General features: G+C 46.0%; 1 protein-coding gene across 1 annotated transcript in view; it reads right to left on the bottom strand.

Moving 5' to 3' along the window:
• The window catches only part of frem3 (Fras1 related extracellular matrix 3), a gene marked incomplete at its 5' end in the record, with an annotated part of 59,151 nt that extends 46,984 nt beyond the window's left edge, over nt 1–12,167 (bottom strand). Inside the window, 2 exon segments of the mRNA XM_084319177.1 lie at nt 6,643–6,732; nt 7,142–12,167. Coding sequence (XP_084175303.1) covers nt 6,643–6,732; nt 7,142–12,167 — 5,116 coding nt within the window.
• Nucleotides 12,168–12,721: the final 554 nt, after the last annotated feature.

The following is a 12,721-nucleotide window of genomic DNA, read 5'->3' as shown; positions in this document are numbered from 1 at the left end:
CTATCTATCTATCTATCTATCTATCTATCTATCTATCTATCTATCTATCTATCTATCTATCTATCTATCTATCTATCTATCTATCTATCTATCTATCTATCTATCTATCTATCTATATATCTATCTATCTATCTATTCATTCCACCCCATACCCCCTTTTTCATTTTTGCAAGTATGTTTGTAAAGGTAACTTCTATTCTGGTCGCTGACCTCATCACTCAGCTGTGATTGATTTATGCACCTGAGACACATTCCTGACATTACAACTCTGTTACAGGGTGAAAAGTTAAACAGGCACTCCACAGGACCTCCCTCTGGGTCCTGACAAAAAAAGCTCCTCTGGGAGGTGGGAATGTTCACCACTGACCACCAGGTCTCCTCCAAGACAGTCTGCGTCCAACTGCTCAGTTATAATGCCTGGGCCTGGGACAAAATGATCCCACTGGGGCCCCCTCACCATCCTGAATCATAAGTCTAATGACCATCCCATGGCTGACCAGGACAGCGTACCTGGTTGTCTCCCCCTGTCAGCGGCCCTGCAACTGAATGTCCACTCTTGACCTCTGACAGTGATATACTCTCGCCACAACTACCACAGCAACACATGTGCTGTGCCAAAGGCCATACACACAGACCACTTTCAGTACTGATCCCGATAAGAGCCTGACTGAGATTCATTCATTCATTACATTTATAATATAGCGCGTTTCTAGACACTCAAAGCGCTCCCCACAATGTAGGGTGGAAATTGCCTCCTTCACCACCACTGGTAGCACCCAACCTTGGGCTACGCAGGCTCAATGGCTGCCATAGGGATGATTAGGTGGCCTTGATGTCAGAGACCTGATTGGGAATTTGGCCAGGAACGTCTGGGAACCCCCTACTCTTTGCGATAAGTGTCCTAGGTTCTTTAACAACAGAATTCAGTCAAGACTTCAGTTTAGCATCTCATCCGAAGGACGGCACTCACAGCTGTACATTGTCCCTATCACCGTAACAGGGGAATTGTTACTGATTAGTCCAGAGGACAGAGTGCCCCCTGCTGGACAACAACGGCACTTTCCGACAACGGCCTTGACCGGGGCTCGAACCGGTGATCTTCCGATCATGAGTCCGGAGCAATACTCTATGGACAGATCTCACCGTATTAGCAGCACCCACCAACATACACATGTAAATCTAAATGTGTGCACTGCACATGTATGAAGTTACATTATGCTCATCGGCATATGCTGGAGTCTGTGAGTCTGCAAGGTAAGATATTTAGTACTTACTGTATGACATTAGAGATGAGTACCTATGACATAGGTTGAGTAGGCTGCATACCTGACCAATACATATTGGTGTTGGGTATCTGAAGGGAAGCAGGTGTTGCTTTAGGCAAATGAAAGAGCTAACTGGATGTGAGGTTGAGTGTTTGTGTTTATGATGGTGTGAGGGTGTATGTGTGTATTAATGAGCTTGGCCCACTTGCAGAAAGAGACCTACAGTATGTATTGAAGGGGACTGTTGAAAGGCTACTAAGCCCCTCAGCAGCTGGGTGTATCAGTGTATGTCAGCTATTTCCTACCTCACCATCACACTCAAGTCAGGCCATGGCACACAAAGCACTCAGCTAAACAGTTTAGGCCTGATTAAGCCGATTGAAGTAAAAAAAAATCATTACTGTGTAGGGATTATCATGCAGTGTCCCAAAACATATATTGTGAGGACAGAGCATGGTGATAGCATAACCTCTCACAATCACATTCATCTCCTTCCAAGCTTTTAAACGGGAGATATTCTCTAGTTTGTCTGTATGTATGGACCCAGTTCTAGCATCCCCCCCCCCCCTCTCTCTCTCTCTCTCTCTCTCTCTCTCTCTCTCTCTCTCTCTCTCTCTCTCTCTCTCTCTCTCTCTCTCTCTCTCTCTCTCTCTCTCTCTCTCTCTCTCTCTCTCTCTCTCTCTCTCTCTCTCTCTTTCAGGTTGGGTACTAGGCCCACTGGACCTCTCTCCTGCCAAGTCGAGATACAAAAGAAGACAGTATGTCAGTATCTTCTCTCTCAAGACCACTTAGGGCTAAATCCACAAAGAATGGATTGCATGGAGCAAGTTGCACCCTTACTTACAATTCATTATGAAATGAAAATGGGGGACCCTGATGTAAACAAGACGAAAGTCTTTCTCTGGTCTGCATCCCCTTAACAATTGTGTGTATTGAGCCATACTGTATTGTACCCATTCTGCAATCTGTTAATAAAATTTTCATTCAATCAATCACCGTGCAGATTGATTGATTGAATGAACATTTTCATTAGCAGATTGCAGAATGGGTACAATACAGTACAGCTCAATACACACAATTGTTAAGGGGATGCAGACCAGAGAAAGACTTTCGTCTTGTTTACATCAGGGTCCCACATTTTCATTTCATAATGAATTGTAAGTAAGGGTGCAACTTGCTCCGTGCAATCCATTCTTTGTGGATTTAGCCCTTAGTGTTAGATAAGTACACAGAAAACAATTGTAAAGTCGAGCAAAGTGAAGTGAACAAATTCAAAAGGACACTGAGTACAAATCCCCTAAGACCCTCAGGGATCTTCCCTTTCAGTTTTATTGTCTGACTTGCTGACCATCAGAGTGCTGCAACTTGCCCCTACATGTCCTGGATCATATCACTTCCTCGAGTCACTAGCTCAATAGTTCATCCCTGGAGCTTTCCTTATCTCCATCCAGATGTGTGTGTGTGTGTCAGAGACAGGGCGAGAGAGACAGATATGTGTGTGTGTGTGTGTGTGTGTGTGTGTGTGTGTGTGTGTGTGTGTGTGTGTGTGTGTGTGTGTGTGTGTGTGTGTGTGTGTGTGTGTGTGTGTGTGTGTGTGTGAGAGTGTGAGCATGTGTATGCCAACACGGTCTCATCAGAAAACGTACATAAAGTACTAATCGACTACAGGAAAGAAGGTACATGATGTACGTCATGTTATAGCAATAAGTTATATAGTTTTTATAACTGTACTGTATCGGCAAAAGTCCAAAACAAAGCTGTAACCAGGAGTTGAACCAACAATCATTGCAGTGGAGGGCTCTCACCACTATCTAACTATGATTATTGTTAGAGTTAAGGTTAGTTTCAACATTCGCTTAGGGTTCGATCCCCAGCAGGGGAACTTAAACATTTTCTGAAAACGCATTATGCAGTTACAGATTCCTTACAATAATATTTGTGTGCTGATGAGTGTGTGTGTGTGTGTGTGTGTGTGTGTGTGTGTGTGTGTGTGTGTGTGTGTGTGTGTGTGTGTGTGTGTGTGTGTGTGTGTGTGTGTGTGTGTGTGTGTGTGTGTGTGTGTGTGTGTGTGTGTGTGTGTGTGTGTGTGTGTGTGTGTGTGCGTGCGTGCGTGTGTGTGTGTGTGCGTGTGTGTGTGTGTGTGTCATGGTGTGACCTGTTGGCAGCCCCTCCGGTGCCCTCTCCATGTGAACCGTGCCCAGACAACAACAAGACCAGAGGTCCAGCTGGCCAGGTGGAGCAGAGCTTTACATCCCAACCTGCAGCTGGTTCAGCTGAGCAAGCCGGGGGCTCAAACAGAGAAGGAGGACAAACACAGACTATGTGAGTTAATTGAAGCCCTCGTGTTCCCTTCCTGTGACTATAGACCCACATTTACAGACAGAACGACCGGCCAACAGCGCAGAGAAAAGAACAACCGCTATTCACTTGAGACAAATGAATAGGTGGCAGTATTGCCAGTAATAAATCAAATAGATAGTTTACTGGAGATACGACATATATTTCAAAGACTAGCCAGTATCATTTTACTAAGATAATTACCTTTTTCTAGTACTATAAGAATAATTTGACTTAATTTAACAGAGTGCTGAGGCCCTTTCTCGTGTCAATACTTTGATAATTAATGGGGGAGGGCTTTGCTTTGGTGAAAAGGAGGAATTTGAAAAAAGGCCACAATTTCCCAGCACCTTTTTTGTCAAGGATGGTGATGATGATGATGATGATGATGATGATGATGATGATGATGATGATGATGATGATGATGATGATGATGATGATGATGATGATGATGATGATGATGGTGGTGATGGCGCTGCCACTGATCTGGTCCTAAATCCAGCACAAGTATAGCCCAAACCTTCCCTGCAGCATGGATTGCATTTCTAAACCTCAGAATCTGTTTAGCATTTACAGCTGATTCTAAAATAGCAAAGAGCCCCTCCAGCTGTTTCATTTTATTGCTTTGCATTAGCTATATATGTAAGGCTGTTCAGGTCCATCTAACATGCAACATTCAGACAGAGCTGACCATAGAGCCAACGTAAATCAAATCGAATTTGAGAGCTTAACCCTTTCACTACCACACTACAGAAGGTTAACCTTCTGTAATGTGGTTGTGAAAGGGTTAACCCTTTGGTAGTGTGGTAGTGAAATGGTTAACAATATGACCGGTGGATACTGTGTACTGAAAGGTGGATACTGTGCACTGAAAGGTGGATACTGTACTGAAAGGTGGATACTGTACTGAAAGGTGGATACTGTACTGAAAGGTGGATACTGTAACTGTACTGAAAGGTGGATACTGTGTATTGAAAGGTGGATACTGTCACTGTGCACTGAAAGGTGGATACTGTACTGAAAGGTGGATACTGTACTGAAAGGTGGATACTGTACTGAAAGGTGGATACTGTGCACTGAAAGGTGGATTCTGTACTGAAAGGTGGATACTGTACTGAAAGGTGGATACTGTAACTGTACTGAAAGGTGGATACTGTGTATTGAAAGGTGGATACTGTCACTGTGTACTGAAAGGTGGATACTGTACTGAAAGGTGGATACTGTACTGAAAGGTGGATACTGTGTACTGAAAGGTGAATACTGTACTGAAAGGTGGATACTGTACTGAAAGGTGGATACTGTACTGAAAGGTGGATACTGTGCACTGAAAGGTGGATACTGTAACTGTACTGAAAGGTGGATACTGTACTGAAAGGTGGATACTGTGCACTGAAAGGTTGATACTGTACTGAAAGGTGGATACTGTGTACTGAAAGGTGGATACTGTAACTGTACTGAAAGGTGGATACTGTACTGAAAGGTGGATACTGTGCACTGAAAGGTTGATACTGTACTGAAAGGTGGATACTGCACTGAAAGGTGGATACTGTAACTGTACTGAAAGGTGGATACTGTACTGAAAGGTGGATACTGTACTGAAAGGTTGATACTGTACTGAAAGGTGGATACTGTGTACTGAAAGGTGGATACTGTAACTGTACTGAAAGGTGGATACTGTACTGAAAGGTGGATACTGTGCACTGAAAGGTTGATACTGTACTGAAAGGTGGATACTGTACTGAAAGGTGGATACTGTAACTGTACTGAAAGGTTGATACTGTACTGAAAGGTGGATACTGTGCACTGAAAGGTGGATACTGTACTGAAAGGTGGATACTGTGCACTGAAAGGTGGATACTGTAACTGTACTGAAAGGTGGATACTGTACTGAAAGGTGGATACTGTGCACTGAAAGGTTGATACTGTACTGAAAGGTGGATACTGTGCACTGAAAGGTGGATACTGTACTGAAAGGTGGATACTGTACTGAAAGGGACCACAAGATGGCCTTGTTTGAAATGCAAAATGTGTGAAATGGAAGAAGTGAGGCTCGTATGACATCGAACCAAAAGTACATTTCCAAGGAATATAAATACACACAGCTACTGAAATCCAAAGCCCCCCGGTGAGCAGCGTGCCTCCAGTGAGGGAGGGGGATGGATCTTGGTCAAAATGCGGAGGACCTTAATCGGATGCTGATGACGCATAAAACTCCACTAAAATAGAAACTGAAAAATAGAAACTACATTGAGATGATTCCCTTCCACAAATACCTCCGAATGGATCGTTGAAGATTATTCCCACGATTTCCTTCCACAAATACCTCGGGATGGATTGTGTAAATATCCCAGCTATTTTCACCATGCTATTTCTCACTATTTCTATTATGCTCACAGAATATATTTTACAATATAATGGGTTTCTCTAAACGATGCAATGAAGCTACTTTTAGATTCAACTACCGGTAGTTACACACAATTCACAAACGTATAAAGACAAACCAAATGCAAAGTCCCCATGACACCCAACATCCAACGCTTCATGGTTGTCCTTACTTGATTGATAAAAAAAAAAAAACATTACAAATACCTTTGAAGCCTTTGGTTTCACTGTCACTTCAAAGACAAGACGACATACAAGAGAAATACAATGAAAGGACCCTATTCTTCACTAACAATACAATTCAGAGCTGTACTCATTGTCCAACAGTTCCAGCTCTTTTTACACACAGTCGCATGCTTGGTCCCCAAGTCCCCTTTGACCCCTCGCCTTTAGACCTGCTAGCTTTTCCAGTGTTGCGAGAAGAGACGGGGGGGGGGGGGGGGGCTATATGCAGGCTGTCAGTCATGGCCAACTGCCTTAAATCTTTGTGATGCAAACACCCGGGAGATTGACACAAAGCAGGAAGATTCGATCTTAAAGGAGGCCCTAAAAAGTAGGATAAAGCCTTAAGGAATGCCTGCAGGCAGGTGATACCTCAGTAATGGGACCTCGACCGTATCAACGAGTGTGTCTCTGAGCTATAGAAAATGTGTCTTACCGTTGTCTTCCACGCTGAAGTAGAAGATGTCACTTGTGGCGTTGCTCCCATCCAGCAGCACATAACAAATCTTCATGTCATCGATATCAGCTGGTGTTGCATGAGAACATGAGAGTAGAGAGAGTGGAAGGTGAAAAACCTAGACACTTGTTTAGGTATTTGAGAAGATTAGCCCACTTTTAACTGAGCTTCAGTTACACCCTCAGGCTTTTATTTAAATGGTAATGAACAGAAAATAAGCAACTTGTGTTAATGGGACTATCACAATTTTGAATTTAGCAATTTATTTTCGTACTCCAATATGTAATTTCCTCTAATATATACATTTATCATATATCTTTATACTATGATTATATATACCTTTAAGTAGCTTTAAAAATATTAGTCCTCAATTGCATGTATGAATGTAGCCTATAGGCTATATAGGTTGGTTAAAAAGACATAAATCAAATAATTGTATTTGAACCTATTGGGGCATGATGGTGTTGTGTTAGCTCACCTTGTGAGAAGGTCTTGATGCTGTCGTTGCCAGCAGAGGAGTCAATGATGAAGCCGTGGAGGGGGGGCTCAGACACTGTGTATTTCAGGACCTTACGGGGGCTGTCTCTGTCCTCAGACTTCAGGGCCTTGCTGGTGATCAGGAAGCCCAGGTGGCCTGTGTGGAGGACTCTTAGCGAGGAAGCAGCCTTATTGACCACAATCTGGGGGACACCGTTGTCCACGGTGTTGATATGAATGGTCATCATCTGTGGCTTGCGTGTCTCGTATACGGTGTCAGGGAAGACATAAAAGTCGGAATGCGTGCCATCTGTGACCGTGAAGGAGAAGCTGTCTTCGTTGGTCTCTGTGCCATCGTGCTTATAGGTGATGAGGTTCTCATTCAGGTCCTGTTTGGTGAAGGTGGTGATTGGTTGGGTGTTGTTGAACAGCAGCTGCCCGTGCACTGGCACCTGGGTGACTATGAAGTGCAGCAGGTTGTCCGGGGTGTCGCGGTCCTCAACTGTCAACTCAAACGGTGTGATGAGCTTGATTTCTCCCTCTCCCACAAGCAGATTGTGGACCGTCAGGACAGGTTTCTTATTGTCCACATCAGTGATGGACACTCTGAAGGTGCGGAATACAGGGTTGTAACCATCTGTGACCTCAAACTCAAAGCTGTCCATCTTCATCTCATCGTCGGTGGTGTGGATGTAGTAGATTTTGTTGCCGGCAAGCTGCAGTTGGGTGAAGGTGGAGATGGGTACTCCTGGGAAGTCGGTGCATTCTAGATGACCTCTACTGGGGGCCCGCGTGATGCTAAAGCTGAGGTATTCATCAGGGCTGTTGATGTCAGTCGTACTGAGCAGGTCAGTGGTAAGGGTTACTTTGCCTCCTTCTTTGAGAGTTACACCTTTGTTGATGACATCTGGGAATACCATGTCAATGCTTCCAATGTTGATGTAGAAGTAACGGTCGATGAGGGGATTGATGCCATCCGTGACGTCAAACTTCAGCAGGTCACGAATGCCCTCTTGACCTGTGTGCACATACTGGATTAACTGTTTGTCGATTTCATCCTGCGTGAAGTTCATGCCAAGGGTGATATTGCCTATGACATCTCCATACTTGGTGATGCGTTGGAGATAGCCTTGGCTGGGGCCGTAGCGAACAACATATGTTAGCTCTTTGTCTTCAGAGTCAAGGTCTGTGGCCTTCATAACCCTGTTACTAATGATTTTGGTCTCTCCAATCTCAACTTCAAGGCCGTCATTTATAGCCATCCTAGGTGTTTCATCATCAACAGGAATGACCATGATGAGAACTTTTTTCTCCACAGTGTGTTTCCCATCGGAGAGCCTAATTTCAAAGCTGTCCTCCTTTGTCTCTGAGTCATCATGTTCATAGACAATGTTGGACGCCTCCTTGATCTGCTCCAGGTTGAACTTGTCCACAGGGATGGTACCGGTGCTGAGCTGCTGAACTATGGTACCGTGCACAGGGGGTTTGATGATCTCGAACTCCAGCTCATCCCCGGGAATATCACCATCATCTGCATTCAGGATGGGAGTGTCAATGACCAGACTCATGCCCTCCATCACCACAAACTCACGGATGAAGATTGCAGGCTTCTCGTCGTTGGCTGGGATGATGACGATGGGGAAGAAGTGACGTTCTGAGAAGTTAATGCCATCTGAGCAGCGGAAGGTGAAGCGGTCTTCTACCGGTTCCACCCCTTTGTGGATGCTCTGGACGTAATAAATATGACCCTGAGCGACATCTTTTATGCTAAAGGCAGTTATAGCTGTACCCGCTCTGGACTTCTCAGAACCCGGAGCAGGGGAGATATTCTCCACATAGCCAGATGTCGGTTGGACGATGATGGTGCACAGGATGTCATCACTGTTCGTGTCGATATCCTCGGCCTCGATGTGCTCCAGTGTAATGACGTTCTTCTCCCCTTCCACGACCACAAACTGCTCCCCGACGCTGACAATAGGCGGAATGCTGTCGACGGGGAGGATTGTGACGTGAACTCTTACGCCTTGGACTTTGTTGCCCCCGACGACCCATCCGTCCGACATATCGGACAGGGTGAGGTTAAAGGAGTCGTGTTCTTTGAACGGGCCGATTTCGCCGGACGTGTGAGCGTACACCACCACGCCGTTGATGATGTCCTGTTGCGTGAATCTCTCGGCGGGGGCACCGTTGATCAGGATCTCGCCCAGCCTGGGGGGCTCCTCCACGATGAAGGTGAGCACAAGGTCATCCGTGTCCTCGTCACGACCCTGTATGACATTGCTTGTGATCTCCGTTGCACCATTCTCTAGCACGTCGATAGAGGCCCCGAGCAGGCCCGCTGGCAGCATAATGGTGGGCGTTTCATCGTCGACGGGCTCAATGGTAATCTTGATAATGATGGGCACCTCGTGGAAACCGTCACTGATGTCAAGCTTGATGACATCACTGAGGGATTCCTCGCCACTGTGGATATAAGCTAGGCGATTATTTTCTATGTCCTCAAGGACAAATGTCTCACTGTTAGACATGTCGATCCCTAAGTACTGCAGCTGTCCATAGCGGGGAATCAGGGTCACTGTGAATATGATATTTTCATCATCTGTATCCTGGTCGGTGGCATGCAGCTCTTTCCTTGTAATGATATACGTGCTTCTTTCCAGACAGGTGAATCCAGTGTTGGTGATCACTGGGGGCTTGTTGTCCACTGGCTGCAAGAAGATAGTGAATAGACCATCTACTGAGTTACCAGAAGTGTCTTCCACAATGAATATGAATTGAGCAACCTTTGGAGTGATACCCATTTCCTGGTTGGGAGGCTTGTATGCCACTTTGAGGTGATTGACCTGGGCCTGCGTGAACTCAGTGACGCCGGTGTCAGGGCTGTCAGTCAGCACTATTTCACCTAGGAGGGCGGAGTTGTTCTCATCTGTGTCAGTGGGGGACTTGGTGATGGTGTACTTCAGGTCCCTGTCATCTGAATCCAGATCAGTGTAGCGCAGAAACTTCTTTTTGAAGTGCGTAAGCTCGTACTCTTGGACCGCCATGTGAAGGGTGGTGCCCGGGAAGAGCTCGGGTGGGAGGTCATCGACAGGGTGGATTTTAATGGTGAACACATTTTCGCCAGACTGGTTAGGGGGGTCATTATCGTCTTGGACCCGGAACACAAACTGATCGATTACAGTGGTGGTGCTGTGGGCTCCTATGTGATGGTAGAAGAGCTTCCCGTCTAGGATGTCCTGTTGAAACCACTCAGTCACCACCTGCTCAAACATCTCATCTGTCTCACTGAACTTCCAGAGAGAGGGGTCAGAGGGAGGCTCCACTTGTCTGAGAAGCAGCTCCCCCACTGTGGAGTAGGGCGCCTCCAGGATAAACCTAATGGTTGAGTCTTCTGAATCAATATCTGTGGCACTCAGAATGAATGGAGAAATCTGCATGACTTCATTCTTGAACAGCACCAGGCCAGTGTTGGCATTAATAATAGGGGGCTCGTCGTCAGTTGGGGCAATAGTGATGGGGAATAAAAACTCCACCTCATGGCTGCCATCAGTCATTCTGAAAATGATGTTGTCACTGTAGGTGTCGCTGCCGTCATGCTGGTACACCACGATGCCAGCGTCTAAATCAGCAGGGGTGAAGAATTTCCTACGGCTGGCAAGCACTGTCAGCTCGCCGTGTTTTAAGCCGTCAACGACAGTGATTTTCACATTGTCCAGGTTATCCTCATCACTGATCTCTAAATTCTGAGAGGTAGAGAGGGCTCGGGATTGCCCCTCAAACAATAGCTGCCCTGTATTTTTGGTTGCCACTGGAGCCAGGGTATTCATAGGCTTTACAACAATCATAAACGCAAAAGGCTCAGACACAGCACCGTCTGAATCTACAATTTCAAACTCAAGCTGGAAAATCCTTTCTACTTCGGAGTCGTCTGAAGGGGGCTTATAGGCTATCTTAAGGTCTTTCATATCTCTCTGATAGAAGGAGGTGATTGGCAGGTTTTGATCATCTGTGCTTATGATGTAGCCCTGCTGAGGGCCCAGTGGGGAAGTAATGTTGAAGATTAAATCATCTGGATCGGATTCAACATCTTCAGCTGCCAGCATATCACTGGTTATAGCTGTCATCACAAACTGATCAATCTCCATCATCATCATAGCTACAAAGCTGGGCTTAGGAGCTGTGTTCTCTACACCTTCTCTGATTCTAACCATCATCTGGAAATGCTCCTGCATTATGACATTTCCGTCATTATCCTGCAGCTCAACCAACATTGGAATATAGTCTCTGTTAGGGGAGTCGGTTGTAGCAGTGTGCTTGTAGCGAATGCCTTGTTTAACAAACTCATCACAGTCAACCATCTGGCCATTGGTGGAATTATTCAAGAGCGTGCCATACCTGGGCAGACCTCCAGCGCCGACCAGAGTGGCGATCTTACACTGAGTGACACCATCCTCATAGGAAAACTCCAGACCCTTTTTGTCAATGGGGTTACTGTTGCCGTTGAGTTTCTCTACGGTGAGGGGCATATTCCTGGTGAGGATCTCCAGCTGCTGGAACACCACCTCCACCTCGAGCATGAAGGGGATGATAACCGTGTCCGTCTGGGAGTCATAACGCAGCTGCAGCTTCACACGATCCTTGCTGGGGCTCCGGGAACCGAAGTGAGTGTATTTGACCTCGTCTGCCGCGAAGGAGCAGGGGAATTTCTTGGGGCTCAGCATGCCAGGTTTCTGGGCCAGCGGGTCATTGTCCAGCACTGTGACGTGACAGCGGTCGCCGGGCAGCACTTCCGTCACCAGGTCATTGACCGGGTCCAAATACACAGACCTTCCAAAGGGCACCCTGATCCCATTGTTGGCAACGATGATGCTGTCTTCATTAGGTCCAGATCTGTGTCGATAGAGGAGCGCGTGGTCAAAGGGCTCTGCGTCCACTATGGCAAAGTGGCCCAGAGCAAATGCAACAAGGAGGCATCTTAAAAGTGCCGGTGCTTTACAAAGTCCTGTCCTATGCAGACAACTAGCCATATCCACTGCCAGTTGCCCTGCAAGTTATTTTAGAGGTCAACAGAAATAGACAGAGTCCTCTCCCCCCAAAGAAAGAAAACTGCAGTAAGGAAAAAAATATATGATGTTTGAGCCCCGGTTTCTCTCTTCTGTGCTCTCTCTGTCTGTCTCTGTGTCTCTGTGTCTCTCTCTCTTTGTCTTCACGTTCTCACACACAGACACACACACACTCACTCACTCAGCACAAGTGTAGAGTTTGCTGTGCAGCCGTGCAGGTAATAGTGAAACAGAACATAGTGACAGCCCCCGGCTCCTCCTTCAGTCGGCTCAGATACAGAGCCTCCAGCCCCCACAGCTAATTTAAGAAATACCATTGGATGGCCTCCCTCCCTCCCTCCCCACCTCACTCTTCTCTCTCACACACTCTCACAAAAGACACATCCCTGAATTTTGGAGGGGAAACCTCCAATGGAATAATCTGATTTCATCTAATCCAGTGGGATCTGCCTTTTGTTATTGTTGTTTACAATATTTAATGTTTAGTCTTTATAATTCATAGATTTTGTTTATTTCAC

Source organism: Notolepis coatsorum (assembly GCF_963971535.1).
Source record: "Notolepis coatsorum genome assembly, chromosome: 7".
Taxonomy (NCBI): Eukaryota; Metazoa; Chordata; class Actinopteri; order Aulopiformes; family Paralepididae; genus Notolepis; species Notolepis coatsorum.
Note: the sequence above shows the minus strand (reverse complement) of the source record. Positions and strands in the feature narration are given on the sequence as shown.